The 15828-nt window shown below is 52.6% G+C and overlaps 1 protein-coding gene across 1 annotated transcript in view; it reads right to left on the bottom strand.

Annotated features, from left to right (window-relative positions):
• SHROOM2 (shroom family member 2) overlaps positions 1-15828 on the bottom strand; it is a 151359-nt gene that overhangs the window by 37798 nt on the left and 97733 nt on the right. The window contains 1 exon segment of the mRNA XM_047765116.1: positions 15564-15661. Within this exon segment, the coding sequence (XP_047621072.1) occupies positions 15564-15661 (98 nt within the window).

The following is a 15828-nucleotide window of genomic DNA, read 5'->3' as shown; positions in this document are numbered from 1 at the left end:
CTCTGAATAATGTTTAAGGGCCCCCTGGCAAGACTCCTTCAACAAGAAATGTCATGTAAGTTATACCGAAGAGAACTGCCTTTCTTTATCACAGAGCACCTAAGCAGACCTAACTGTCAAGGACGCCACCACTGCATCAAGACACCGCTGCAGGCAGGAAACTCTCAAAGGGGTGTGTGGGTGGGTGTGTGTGTGTGTGAGTCAGAGACAGAGACAGACAGAGACAAAGAGACAGAGACAGGTCATCTTTCACATCAATGCTGACAGCAAATGACTAAAACAATACAACCTACGGGCCTGGATGTGCCCCTGAAGGGGAATTCAAGTCCCTGGATTCTCTGAGAATCAAAAATGATTGTGCCTCCAAGGGTCCCTAGAACCATTTAATCCAAGCTCCCTATTTCATGGACGAAGAAACAGAAGGTCGCATCCACGCATGCCTGGGACCCGTGTCCGCAGTTTCTCAGGCTGGTTAAGAGGTCTCTGCAGTACATTACCCCCACCCCCCTGGAAGCCCCACCCTCCCCCCAACGCCTTCTCGCTGCATTGCTGGCTCACTGGCCTGGGGATGGGACCATCCACAAAAGAGCAGGTTTAGGATCTTCCACGGGTCTACATGCCAGGCTGTGCTTAACGGTAGTACTGTCAACACCCGAAGTGGTTGGACTTAGCAGAAACTCACAGATGAAAAATCAGCCACAGTGCAGGCAAGGGCTCCCCATTCAGTAGCCGTGGGAATCACTGAAGCCCCGGGCTGCTCTGTAACATGCCTTACCGTACCCACGCTGGGAGGTCCAGGTGGTACACCCGACGGGGCTCTGAGAACTTTAAGGAATGAACACAAAGGATTTTGCAAGCATTTTTGTAAAAGTGAAAAACAAAGTAACTGAGGATCTCGTCAGACATTCAGGGGTGTGTACAAGCCTCCCGGAAACGACTTGTCTGCCGAACCTGCAGGAGGAAAAGGCAGCTAGAAAACACCAGTGTCCGGGGTGAAACGGGCTGATCTGGTGGACACAAAACGCCAGCTCGTTTCTACTGCTTCCCCCACCTAGAGCTTCTTAAATTTTACTGCATAGAAGAGGCAGAAAATTAAAGGCAGCGAGAGTAAAGCAGGTGCATTCTGAAGGCCACAGGCAACGTTAGCTCCCCCAACCTCCAAAATCCAAGAGGCAGTTGGGGAGCAGGCAGTTCATGCGAAACAAGCAGCCGTCAGCATTCATTTACAGGCTCGTCTGTCACCCAGCTGGGCGGGAGAGCCTTATGCCACCTGTCTGGTCAACACCAATAGGGATGGTTATTTGTAGTACCCCTTAAAAAAAAAAAGTCTTCAGTGTGTTTTATTCATGTATTCATGCATGAAAATACCCCTGTAAATATGTTTCCTTAAGGAGTGTAGGTTGGTGGGTATGTGAGAGAGGAAAGGTGTGAAATGGTTTTTTTCCACCCTGCACAACAAACACAAGCACAGAGATGTTCAATGTCCCACCATCCGGGAAATACTCTTCTGCAACATGATCATAAAAATATTTGTAACAGCCGCCCACAAAGATCCTGCTCTGTAAGGCAAAGAAAGATGCGAGCCGCTCATCAAATCTGTACCAAATCTTCCGTTATTTCCCGACACGTTAAGAGAGTTTCCCGTTGTTCATTCTCTAGGTCTTCGCACCACATATATGGCAGCAGGTTGTTTCGCTAAGAATGCCGCCGGGTGGATTTCTAAAAATGTTTCTCCCAGTTCCTTTTCCTTTTTTACCTTTCAGCTAAGCATGAAGACTACACATCCATTTCAAAATGACTCCTACCCACGTGAGGCGGGCAATGCAGACCCAAACTGCTTGTGTGCGTCTGTGCAGCACATACATGCAGCAATTTCCCTGGGAAAACGGCATCCTTCCTCCGCACACGCGAAACGGTGCTTTCGTAAAGCAAAAGCATTGCACTCACTCAGACATGTGGTCCAAAGTACCATTTGTTTCATTTATCACAATAGAAAAGGCCAAACGACTCCCCCAGCACATGTACAGTGAAACCACAGGAACGGCATGCCTCTACACAGTCACAATCACGCCAAAGAGAGCAAAATCCGAGAAGTGCAAGCTGATCAGAGCCACCCTGATTGCATTTTCCCCATTTACATATTTGCATTGCAATCAGCAGGCAATGTGTGATTTGACCCACCAGGCATTTTTTTCATGACTCAACACGCACACCTGATTTCGCCGCTTTTTTCATTTCGATGTGGCTGACTCACCATTTCCTTCCTATATCCACATCCAACGCCTTGCCTTCATCGTGAAAATGCTTGCTTGTTACGGCGACGGAGAAAGAAAAGGCAGAGCCAGGGAAGGGTCTTCACACAATGCTGGCGTCCTCCCGCCAGCCTCCTGAGGGACCCTCGGGCAGGGAAGGCAGGTCTGTCTGCCGATCTGACAGGGAGCAGCGTCCCCCGCGCCAGGGGCTACCACTCACCCCGGCTCGCAGCCAAAGCACCAAGAGGACCTGCCTTCCAGTTCCAATGTGCTTTCCACCAACTGCAGAAACCCCAGTGACAAAACCGGCACGTGTCTACAAGCACACACACAGCACCGGCACGCATGCCCGCACACACACGTGCATGCGTGCAGGGCTTGAGCCAGACCCTGCATCGTTATTCATCTGCAGGCAGAACAATCCACACAGAGGATGTCTGCACATCTCCCCAGATCTCCCCCCGCTGCGCTGGGAGCTGACAACCGGCAGGAGAACAAAAGAGGCGCTCGGAGCTACACCCCCCAGCCACCAGCCCAGGCAGTTAGGGAAGCGCCCCGTCCTGCAGGGGTTGCCCTAAGCGGGGACACGGGATCTCTTACCGGCTCCCTGGCTGCGTGAACACAGCATGCGTCCTGTCAGGGACCGGCAGCTCCACTCCACCGCAGCCCCTGTGGCTGGGGGCACCCGCACAAGGGGGAGGCTCAAGCCTGCCTGTCTGTGCCTGCTGCCTGTGATGGCCAAGTTCACGCAGGCTCCGGCAACGCTAACCCTGGCCAGACTCAGGTCTTCCTTGTTACTTAGCTGCCAACTCCTGACCTCAGGGGCAACCTTCCCAAGGCTTCTCGGCTTAAACCCCTCAAGGCTTGCCCTCGAAACCCCTAAGGCTCCGGGGTCTTCCTCTCCATAACGGAAAAGAAGGAAACACCAAAAAGACCACTGTCACACAGCTGCATCCATTTCACACAGCTAGACAATCACACAAGGTGTGCCACCCCAAGTTCAACCTAACAGCTGTAAGGTCAGATGGAACCATGAAGCCTAACAAAAAAAACACATTCAATGGCTTATTTGACGCCTATCTGTGGTCTCGGGTTTATTACACACCCAGGAGGAATGTAATCCAAACAAGTGACAAAGTATTTCCGGAAGTCTTACTGTGCCCGAGGCATTCAGGGCAGACCACAGAGGGGTCACGGGCTGACCCTGACGTAGCCAATCCGTCTGTCCCTTCACAATGCCCTGCATTTAAAGTCCCTGCGCCCCACCTCCCCCCTAAGGCTGCCCGAGACCCCTCCCCAATACAGGAAGTGCCCCCTCAACCGGGGTCCTTAACAGCTTTCCCTCACAGAGGCCCCCGAAACACACACACACACACACACACACACACACACACACACACACACACACACACACACACACGCCCGCCCCAGATTCCACTCTTAGCCTTCAGGATGGGTTTTCTCTTTTCGGCCTGCTTCTATCAACCTCTTCTAAATTTAGAGCAATTCTCTCCAACACTGGCTCATTTAATCAAGTTAACACAAGCTACTCTGCACCACCTCCTATACGACTCCTATGTCACTAAGAGCGACTTCATTTTTTTCACACCAGCATGACCTTACACCCTGTGCTGCTGCATTAGCGTTCCATGCACTAAGCATTTAAACAAGCCTTCAAGAAAGGCTGCCATGGTTCTCCCATCACCCAAGGACAGGGAGTAGTGAGCAAGTGGGTAGCTTGAGACAACCACACAGAGCAGTGGAGCGAAAGCTTAACCTGTGTTTTCTTTTTTCTTTTTTTCTTTTTGTCTTTTTAGGGCCGCACCTGTGACATACGGAGGTTCCCAGGCTAGGGGTGGAATCTGAGCAGCAGCTGGCGGCCTACACCACAGCCACAGCAATGCCAAATCCAAGCCACATCTGCAACCTACACCACAGCTCACAGCAATGCCGGCCTCCTTAACCCACTGACGCAGGGATCCAACCTGCATCCTCAAGGATGCTCATCAGATGCGTTTCCACTGAGCCACGACAGGAGGTCCCCAACCTGCGTTTTTCCACTGGATGCCTACATTTTTTGTGCTAGTTTTCACGTCCATGTCTTACCTTACCAGGCACAGGGTCCCTTCACTAAGACACGGTGCAGTGCAACTCTGGCCACGTGCCTGGCATCCAGGATGAGCCTGGTGGCTCTTCAGGGGATGTCATCACACTTCCTCCTCGAAAGGTGTGCTCCTGGTATTTACAAACGGAGCACCTCAAAACACCTTCTAGGAATGCAGCTTCCACCCTTCGTTTTAGAATGGTTTGAGAGTGACAGGAAAATGACAAAAGGAGAGCACTCCCTTGTATCTGACACCCCAGTTTCCTCCACAGTCGACAAAGTGGTAGAGTGTATTTGTCCTCATGAGTGACCCCATCCTGGTATCTTCCTATTAACTCAAGTGTGCACTTCCTTCTGATTTTCTTCATCCTCCCCCTATACTCTTTTTTTTTTTTTTTTTTGGCCCAGGATCCCACCTTGTATTTAATCATCATACCTCCTTAGGCTCCTCCTGCCTGAGCGACAGCTTCTCCACTCGCCTTGTTTTTCACTGCCCTGGATGGTTCAGAGGGGCACCGTGAGGGTGTTCTGCGAACGTCTCTCAGCTGGGATCTGTCTGATGTTTTTGCCGCCTTCTCGGCAGAAGACGGTCCGCGGCGTGCGGGCCACCCTCCGCCCTGTATCCATCCGCTGGGAGGCGTAGGGACCGCGCCAGCAGCTTCTCCGCGGTCCCAGGACGCGCTCGCCTCGCTTTGCAGCCCACCCTCCGGGGAAGGGGGGACCGCATGAAGCCCAAGTTAAAGGAACCAGAGGCTCTGCTTCACCCCCTCCAGGGCGGAGGACCGACACACAGATTCGGAATTCTTCTGCATTCATCTGTCTCCTCCCCAGTCATTAATTGATCTGGTCATGTATGTGTATCAGTATGGACTCAGGGCTAATTATTTTATTCACCGCGTTATAAGCCTACACGACCTTACGTCCTTACAGCTTTGGTCACAGGAAACTCTAAGGGAGCTCCAGTGTCCTTGCGGCTTATCCTCATCGTTATACGTTTGTTGTGGTTGTTTTCATACTTCCTTACAGTTCTGGGCACAAGACACTGCCCATTCCCTGCCTCAGGCCTCGACTCATCTGTTCCTCCAGGGAGCCCAATTCCTTGTAATGCAGAAGCGTATAAGACAGCAGGACATGGGACTTCCCATCGTGGCGCAGCAGCAACGAATCTGACTAGTATCCGTGAGGACGCAGGTTCGATCCCTGACTCAGTGGGTTAAGGATCCCGCACTGCCGTCAGCTGTGGTGTAAGTCGCAGATGTGGCTTGGATCCCACATTGCTGTGGCTGTGGCCTAGGCTGGCAGCTGTAGCTCCGGTCTGACCTCTAGCTTGGGAACCTCCATATACCATGCATGCAGCCCTAAAAAGAGAGGGAAAAAAAGAGAAAAGAAACCAGGAAGTGTGCTGCTTTTGCTCTAGGACTGCCCCCCACGCTTTTTTTTTTTTTTTTTGCATGCAGACGTTTCCGGGCTAGGGATCCAACCCAATCCATAGCAGTGACGACACTGGATCCTTAACCTGCTGAGCCACCAGGGAACTCCTAGGAATCCATTTTTATGTTTAATTTTTTTTTTATTTTTATGGCCACACCCACGGCGTACGAACGTTACCAGTCCAGGGATGGAATTGGAGCTACAGTTGTGACCTACACTGCAGGTGCAGCAACAGAATCTCCTTTAACCCACTGCATTGGGCTGAGGATTGAACCCACACCTCTGCAGGGACACAAGCCGCTGTAGTTGGGTTCTTAACCCCTGTACCACAGCAGAAACTCTTAAGAGTCCATTTTTAAAGGGACCCTCAATGAATGATTTCTCAAGAGAAAGCTAATTATATGGGTTCTTATAGATCCATGTTTCTTAGAATGAGGCATAATTATCAGGGAGTTTAGGACTCTCAAAGCTTATGCTTTGTTAACAGCCATTAAGACCTGCACATCCTATGGAGTTCCCGTGGTGGCACAGAGATAACAATCCCAAGTAGTATCTATGGGATGCAGGTTCAATCCTTGGCTACTCAGTGGGTTAAGGATCTGGTATTGCCATGAACTGCGTGGGGCAGGTCACAGACTCAGCTCGGATCCCGCATTGCTTTGGCTGTGGGGTAGGCTGGCGGGTACAGCTCCGATTCAACTCCTAGCCTGGGAACTTCCATATGCCTCGGGTGCAGCTCTAAAAGCAAAAAGAAGGGAAGAGAGCATGCTAAGCCCCCTGGCACCCCAGCATTCCAAATGAGCGCTCCCCCCCCCCCAGCCTCTCCGGCAAGCTGCTGAAGCCAAGGCCCCCTCCCAAGTCCCTTCACCTGAGCTGGGCCCTTCAGGTCTGAGGACACTCTCTCTCCCGATGGAGGTTAAAATGAAAATAAAGTCATAAAGTATTTTCCTTATTTTTATAGTTCTTAAGCTGCAAAACACAAAAGGGATTTGCATGATACATAAGCAGAACTCTAAAGCCAATGTTAGTTCAATGGCTTTGTTGGGAAGGAAGTGTCACTCTAGTGGCCCCATACACCACAGAGCCACTGCTCGTGGCTCCTGCTACCAAGGGCTCCCGGATGCCACTCAAGGACTCACTGCTCATCTCTCGAAGGACAGGACACAGAGCTGCGTGGCCATGGCAGGCTGATGACTCGTCCCTTGTCTGGAGCGAGAGCTTGGGTTTCACCTGAAGCGGGACACGTGTCCCCCAAACTCCACCCCTGGCTCTGGCCAAGGTCAAGCCCATCACTACCTCTGACAATGAGGCTCCCACATACCCAAGGCGTGACCCTGCACACCGTCCAGACTATCCCGGTAAGATGCGAAAGGAAATAAGAACACAAAAGATTAAACTGGCAAGAAGAACGTGTATGGTCCCACCCATCGCGTGTGCTCCAGGTCTGAGAAAACCTGCGGCCCATCTACTTTCCAGGCCCTGTCCCTGCTCCCGTCTCTCTCCCCCACCTTCCTGCCCCCTGGCTTTCGCTGCTGATGGGGGTGGTACACGTGGGTGGAAGGAGGATGCCTGGGGGCCGGAGGGCTGCAGACAACAAGCAGGCTCCTGGCTCCAGCGCAGCCCTCCATGGATTCCTGGGTCCTGTGCTCGTGTATTGTCCACTTGGAAATATTTTCATGCATTTAGGCTGCACAAGAAAGAAGCAAATCGCAGAAGTGTTCTTTCTTGTTTATATGTGGACCTTGAGGAAATTTATAAGAAAACGGATTTCTGGAACCAGCTGCAGGAGGTTCAACACCACTTAATACACAGAGTATGTGGAAACGAACTCTGATGGCCGAGGACCCGTCTCACCTCCAACTGACATGCATGAGGGAGACGCAGTCTAATTCTAGGTGGCGCATCACTTCAGGTTAAAGGTGGAAAATAAACCTACCTCATCGATTGGGAGTGTGGACTAGCAGATGCAAACTAGCATACACAGGGTGGGTCAGCACAGAGAGCTCTGTGCAAGGTCCTGTGACAGCACAGCACAGAGAACTACATGCAAGGTCCTGTGACAAACCATGAAGAAAAAGAATCGGAAAAAATATATATGGAGGACTGAATCATCTTGGTGCACAGCAGAAACTAACACAACAATGTACATCAATTCTACTTCAATCAAATGTTTTTAAAAAAAAACTCATTTCAGAGGCGTTCCCGTTGTGGTGCAGTGGTTAACGAATCCGACTAGGAGCCATGAGGTTGCGGGTTCGGTCCCTGCCCTTGCTCAGTGGGTTAAGGATCCGGCGTTGCCGTGAGCTGTGGTGTAGGTCGCAGGTGCAGCTCGGATCCCGCGTTGCTGTGGTTGTGGTGTAGGCCAGCGGTTACAGCTCCGATTCTACCCCTAGCCTGGGAACCTCCATATGCCGTGAGAAGCGGCCCAAGAAACGGCAAAAAGACAAAAAACAAAACAAAAAACTCGTTTCAGGAGTTCCCATCACGGCTCCTTGGTAATGAACCTGACTAGGATCCATGAGGACGTGGGTGCGATCCCTGGCCTCACTCAGTGGGTTGAGGATCGGGCATTGCCATGAGCTGCGATGTAGGTCGCAGATGCGGCTCGGATCCTGAGCTGCCGTGTTCAAGGCTGGCAGCTGTAGCTCCAATTCGCCCCCTAGCCTGGGAACTTCCACATACTGCGGGTGTGGCCCTAAAAAGCACAACAAAACAAAAACAAAAACCGCCGTTTCAGGAGCGACTGCTCAGTGGGCACGAGGTTTCCTTCTAGGGTGATGAAAACGTCCCGGGGCTGGACGGTGCTGGTGGATGTGTGACCCTAGGAAGAAACTCAGAATCACTCAATCATACACCCTCAATTGGTACTTTTTACATTAAGTGGCTCCTAACACAATTTTATTTTACTTATTTTATTTTATTTTCTAACACAATTTTAAAATCAGTAAGGAAAATCTTTACAACCCCATGTCCAAAAGAAAGGGGAAGTTACTTGGCGTAATTTAAAAATCACTGCAAGTCATTGATAGGGTGTCCCAAACAACAGCCAACGTGACCCAACATAGGGACACCGACAAGACACCCAGGAATGGATGTCAGACAGAGAATCCGACCGGATGTCCGCTCCTCCCCGCCTCTCGAGAGGGAGCCTGACCTCGGCGGGGCTTGGGATCAACTGCCCCAGGGGCTCCCCCAGACAATGATTTCCGATGCGAACACAAAAATGCCAACCCGGACAGAAAGGAACACGGGCAAACCAGCTGCAGTTTAGCTGCCTTGTCTTGGCCCCAAGCAGAGAGAAGCCTGCATCCAGGACCCGCGCTCCAAAGCGCATGAATGATGCTGAGGATGGCCTGGGGGTGGGAGCCATAGAAGGATGGTCCCCTCGGCCAGGACCCTCCTGGTCCTCAGGGAGGCCCTCGCTCGCCTCCACAGCAAGCTTTCCTTGTGCCATGGCTCGGGAACGCGCACCTCTGCCCCGAAGCCCAGGCTGGCTCCTGCCCGTGAGACCGCCCAGCGACTCCCACAGGCAGGAACGGACAAGCTGGGGTTCAGGCTTCACTGAGGAGGTGCACTTACAGCCCCCACACGGGGCCATCCCACAGCTTGGACGGAGACGTCTAACGTCACCTGTTAACAAAGGAGATCAGCAAAGGCGCTAAATGGGGGCTAAGTGGGGGGGCCCCCCTAGGTCTCATTCACAAACAGGAATCAGAGACCTGACACTTGACCGTAGGGTTCTTGGGTCAAAGAGCAAAGCCTCTCAGCTATGCTCGTGTGCTACGACGTCCAAGTTCAACCAGGGTCAACGGACAAGGGTTGGAGCTTTGAAGACGGGACGGGGGTCAACTGAGAAGAGAGACCAGAGCACAAAGCACAGCAGACCCTATCAGGATGGCTGTGCAGGTCTCTCCATCCGAGAAGAGAGGCCAGGTCCAGTCCCGTCCCTGGCCCTCAGCTTCAGGGCTGCAGGTATTAACGCTCCCCACCCCTGTCCGGCAGGCTCTTTCCTCCGACGTGCTGTCCTGCACATCGGCACCATGGCACCGAGCCCCGGAACCCCCCAGCTTCTCCCTTAAAAGGCTTCCTTCTGAATCACGTAAAGACCAAGCCAGCAAGGACAGCCTGTGGTCCCTTGTCCTGACTCTGCGTTTCCTGCAGGGTATAACCATCAGGAGAAATGCAATTACAAACAAAGATGTAAAAACACACCACCAGAGCCTGAGCTCGGGTTTTCTGATGGCCGCTGTTTCTCATTTGCGGGAGGACGGAGGTTTGTTTGCAAGGACTCCGTGTACAGCAGACGCAGCTCTGCCCCATGCCGGCTCCGCCCTAGAAAACTTCCAAGCTTGATTTTCACCGTGTTATTATCCCAGGGCGGGCGGGCTTCCTAATTACCGGGCGCAGCCGCTCAGAATGGAAAGCTTCAATTGCCCTTTGGCTAATTGGAAGCCGGGAAGTCTTCCCTGCAGTGGCAGAGGAGGAGTAGAGCTTGGATGGCAAGGCTCTCTTACTCGGCAACCTACCTGCAAGCAGCCCATTCAGTAAATGCACCTTCAGTCCTGGCATCGAGCTCTGTACACTGAGTCACGGCTCAGGGAATGTACGAGAATGACCCTCTGAAGGCTGTAGCTCATTTAAGAATTTAACATGAAAGCTCGTTTTCCCCCTAAAGAGCTTGACTGCACACAGATTCCACGGCCTGGTTCTTGGTGGGATTTAGGACCTATTCCTAATCCTCCCCCGTCTCCTCTCCCAACAAAATACAAGCCTGCAGGTCAGTGTCAGCCCAGTGGCAGTAGCTCCTAAAAGTGGGGTGGAAGCGGCCGGGAGGAGGAGACGGAGGAGGGAACCCACATCACCTGGCAGTCACAGCTGCCAGGCTCCACCCCCGGGGGATGTGTCTGCAGAACCTCCCAGGACATAATCCACATGAAAGACTCGCATGGGAGGAGCAAGACCTCAACGTGGTAAAACTTAACTTTCTTGCAAGGTTTAAATACTATGCTGGCAAACAAGTCCCTGCTACTGCCTTTGAGCTGCTCATGTCCCCAATGAAAGGCAATTTTCCATGGAGCGCAGAAAATCGTAAAGACAATTTCAGCCGGTGGATGGCGCCAACATAGAAAGCTTACTCCCCACGGTCAAGAAGAGGAGGAGGGATAAAGTAGGAGTTTGGAATTAATAAATACACACTGCCAAATAGAAAACAGATCTAGGAGTTCCCGTCGTGGCGCAGTGGTAGTGGTTAACGAATCCGACTAGGAACCATGAGGTTGCGGGTTCTATCCCTGGCCTTGCTCAGTGGGTTAAGGATCCGGCGTTGCCGTGAGCTGTGGTGTAGGTCGCAGACGCGGCTCGGATCTGGCGTTGCTGTGGCTCTGGCGTAGGCCGGCGGCTACAGCTCCGATTCGACCCCTAGCCTGGGAACCTCCATAAGCCGCGGGAGCGGCCCAAAGAAATAGCAAAAAGACCAAAAAAAAAAAAGAAAACAGATCTACAACAAGGACCCACTGTGTAGCACAGGGAACTATATTCAATATCTTGTAATAATCTATAGTGGAAAAGAATCTGAAAAAGAATACGCACAAATCATTCTGCTGTATACCTGAAATTAACATAATATTTGAAATCCCTATGCTTCCATTAAAAAACAAAAAGCAGGAGTTTCTGTCGTGGCTCAGCGGTAACGAATCCAACTAGGATCCTCAGATTCAATCCTTGGCCTTGCTCAGTGGATTGAGGATCCAGCGTTGCCGTGAGCTATGGTGTAGGTCACAGACGTGGCCTGGATCCTGCGTGACTGTGGCTGTGGTATAGACTGGCAGCTGTAGCTCGGATTGGATCCCTGGGCTGGGAACCTCCATATGCTGTGGGTACGGCCCTAAAAAGCAAAAAAAAAAAAAAAAAAAAAGAAAGAAAAATTTAAAAAAAAAATCCAAGAATAGGTGACCGTAATAAAAGTTTTTTTTAAATAATTACAAAGAAAAGGACTGAATCAAGCAATGTTAGGCTTGGGCTCACTGCTTTAATCCGTCCTCCCATCCCTCACCCACCCCTCCACCCATGTGCCCAGCCACGTGGGCATCTCTTTAACCACTACCTTCCACCCGTTCCACTCATCCACCTGATGGGTCCATCCATCTGCCAGTCACTATGGCCACTCAGGACACCCCAGCTGCCATCTCCTAGTCCGATACTCTGAGGAAGGCTCCTGGGCTCCCGAGGACGGCCTGATAAGCAGCCATTGACCGAGGGAGAATTAAGTTTGGCTTTTCAAAGGACAGAAAGGTGGCACTGAGTCCTGAATCTGGGATGGGAAGGGAGGGTGCGGCACACTTCACAGAGAAAACAGGGCGTGCAGGGCCTTCCAGGTCATGGTACTGTGTCCCTGCACCGCGCCACCTGCAGAGGATGGCCGGGCTGACGGAGGTCACCTGAAAGCGATGTTGCCCAACCAGCAGGGGGGCGCAACCACAGCTCGAAAGGCAGAGAGGCTTTGCCGGATTCCCCCTTTCCTCAGCTGTGGGCAAGGATAGCAGCTCCTTCATTTTATTTCAGACTTCTTTGGGGGGGGAGGGGGGCAGCACCTGGGGCATATGGAAGTTCCCAGGCTAGGGGTGGAATCCGAGCTGCAGCTGCTGGCCTACACCACAGCCACAGAAACTCGGGATCCAAGACGCATCTGCAACCTACACCACAGCTCACGGCAATGCTGGCCAGGGATTGAACCCTTGTCCTCACAAATCCTAGTCAGATTCAATACTGCTGAGCCATGATGGGCGCTCCAGTTCCTTTACTTTAAATGCCAGCACATCAGGTGTGACCCATCAGCTTAGCAACAGAAGGACACGTCCCGAGAGAATGGATGCAGCAGACAGATTTAAAGGCATTAGGGAGAAGCGGGGACATCCCTCCTGGTCCCATGAACTAACTGGGCTCCACCTTCATGTGCTGAAACCCCAACCCACCCCCACCTAGAATGCGATGGACTGAGGCTCTTTAAAGAGGTAATTACGGTAAAATGAGGTTGTCGGGGTGGATCCGAATCCAATCTGACAGGTGTCCTTAGAGAAAGAGAAGAGGACAGAGGGATGACCAGGAAAGGACACGGGGAGCTGGCTGCCTGCACGTCCCGCAGAGGGGCCTCGGGAGAAACCAAGACTGTGGACACTGGGTCTTAGACTTGGGACCGCAGGCTGTGACAAGGTGTCTGCTGCTGACGCTGCCCAGTCCCCAGCAGTTCGTCACGTCAGCCAAGAGAACTGCAACCCCTTGCTTTCAAGGTCCCCTGTCACTGGAGCAGAACGTATACAGGAAGCAGACCTCCATCAGGCATGACAATGAGGCTTGGAGATCAGGGCAAAACCCCCGAAAACAGTGGGCGCTGGTGGGTTAGGTCCTGACGGGGAAGGTGCACAGCTCGCGAGACAGCAAGGCTGGGGACAAGCAAACACTGCACACGCACCAGCTGTCTTCTCTGCACCAGCCAGAGGTCCCCTCCCCTCCTCGCCCGAGATGCGCCAGCACCACGTAGCTTTTTACAAAGAGGATAATTATGAGTCACCGCTTCAGTGCTAAGTATCAGGGTTTGTCCTTCGCTCCTGCACGAGGAGGTCCTTTGGGGACAGAACCTTTGCCCTACTTGTCTGTATCTGGAACACAGACTCTCGAAAATGTTCTCCATTGGATTTGCATGAAGAAATCACTGTTAGCTTGATGCTCTCCTGGTACCCCAACCAGGAGAACGAAAACCATTCTTCATGGTCACGTTCCAGGTAACAAGTCAGCAGTCTCAATTCTTTATTCAGACACATGACGTTAATTTTATGCAGAACACCGGGCACCTTTACAACCTTGCATGACAGATTTGGCTTTTGGTGACTTGGCCTGGCGTGCCCTTTCGTGTATTCTCAAATGTGAGGTTTCAAGCACACTATTTCTTGCTGGGACTTCAGAAAATAAACATTCGCTGGAAGAAGTTGAAAACAGCCCTTCCGTGTGCCTCTGCTAGAATTACCCTGGGTCTCAGCACTCTCTCAAAGCACACACAACGGTTCTCAAAATTGCTGAGCTTGGTAGCCCCAAACCAGAAAGCCTCTGGAACGCTCTCCTCCAGTGTGGTCATGCGGTCTGCGGGGAGTCGCGGTCGTGACCCACACAGCCTGTGGCCTGTTGCCCGTTCCTCTCGAGCCTTTCACTGCTGATGATGCCACCTACCACCCCCCCAACACACACACACACGATGTGCACATTACAGCCATCTGTGAGGACTCTGCCCAGGGAGGAGAGGAGCCGACGAACGCCAAGCACCTGAGGGCTCTGCAGTGTCAACCAACCCTCGAGGCCTCAGAGCACAGCGTGCCCCCCACCCCCGCCCCCAGCGGCAGGGCCTGAAGACTGTGGCTGGCTCTCGGCACGCGATCAGCTTGGAACCCAGAGACATAAAGCTACAGTCATGCTGCTGAGACACAGCGCCATTCCGAAGCTGTAGCATTCATCAGCCCTCCTCTGTCGCTCAGGGCTTTCTGGTCTGGGCCATGCAGCCTGGCACACAACGGCAGTGACGTCCCACGCAAGCACACACACGACACCACGCCTGCTCCCTCAGAGCCACGCCAGTAACCGACGCTCTTCTTGAAGGCCAACGCACTCTGCTCAAAGCCAGGTGAAATAAAACCCCCTTACCTGAGGCTCTCAAAGGCAAACATTTAAACTGGTTCTCTCTGCAGCAGAACCTTTCATTCTGAGGTCGGTGTTTAATTCGAATATCGAACCAATCACCAGAGATTCTCCAGGCAACAGGAAGATCTGCACTCAATGACTCGTGTACAAATTCGCTCCCCGTTCCTCCCTCAGCCCTTTCAAAGTAAGGTTGTACCACAGCTCCCGCAATGACCTACCCCTCCTTCTCCGGCCCTCCTCATGTGGGAGGGGCAGCACGACATGGCACATTTCATCTAAATTCCATCCATCCTCATGGCTGTGAGGACACATTTGTTGGTTGGTGGGTTGGTTTTGTTTTTGGCTGCCCCATGGCATGTGGAGCTCCCAGGCCAGGGATCAGATCCAAGCTGCAGCCAGTCCGGATCCACTGTACCAGGCCGGGGATTGAACCCATGTCCCAGTACTCCCAAGCCACTGCCAATCCTGCGACACCACAACGGAAGCTCCTGTGAGGACACGGCCCATGACTCATGGCCCGTGACAGCATAACACACGGCTCCCATTGCTCTTTCAGATGCCCTGATCCTGTCCTGGGGAGCCACCTGATTTGATCTTTTTTTTTTTTTTTTTGATCTGTTTTAAAGCCCAAAATTAACTCATTAAATAAGGCCAATCCAGAAAGGATCGCCCCAGTTCTTGGGCTCACGATCCTTCCAGACGGCGTGGACTGCCAGACCCAGCAAGCCACTGCACCTGAGACGTTAACACATCCCTTCCAGCAAGCATCTGGACAATGCTTTCCATGCAAGCCCATCACACTGGACTTCTCCTTCTGTCAACATCAAGAACTTCACTGTATGGAAAACACAGCAGCTGTTAGGAGGACCCAAAAGGCCACAGTGGTGTAGGACGCATCCCTGCCCTTGGGATGCTCCTCCTGCCGCAGGGCTCTGGTCCTGGAGATGCTGGAAATCACGTCTGCTTTGCAGCCACTTCAGGTCTGCCAGAAACCAGACGCCCACCAACCAGGTTACCAAGCACTCACCCACCACAAGGCGGCCTGCCCCCGAGACGCCTTCTCAGCCCCCGCAGATCCCAAATCCTCCTACCTTTGGGGGGGACGCCCCTCCTCGGCCAGGACTGCGGAGAAAAGCTCTCTCTGCTCACGGGGCTCCTCTGCCTCCCGCCGCAGGTCCACAGAAGCTTCCTGCCAGGGGCAGCACAACGAGACGCCCAGTCATCAAGCTGCCTCCTGCAAGACCTCTGTTACCACGAACCCCTCATTGTGGCCTCTCCCACAAGGGCGATGACGCAGCCTGCTGCCCCGGGCCGACAGCCGGCCAAAGTGTCTCATCGAAATGACTCAGCGAGACC

This window comes from Phacochoerus africanus, chromosome X (genome assembly GCF_016906955.1).
Source record: "Phacochoerus africanus isolate WHEZ1 chromosome X, ROS_Pafr_v1, whole genome shotgun sequence".
NCBI lineage: Eukaryota > Metazoa > Chordata > Mammalia > Artiodactyla > Suidae > Phacochoerus > Phacochoerus africanus.
Note: the sequence above shows the minus strand (reverse complement) of the source record. Positions and strands in the feature narration are given on the sequence as shown.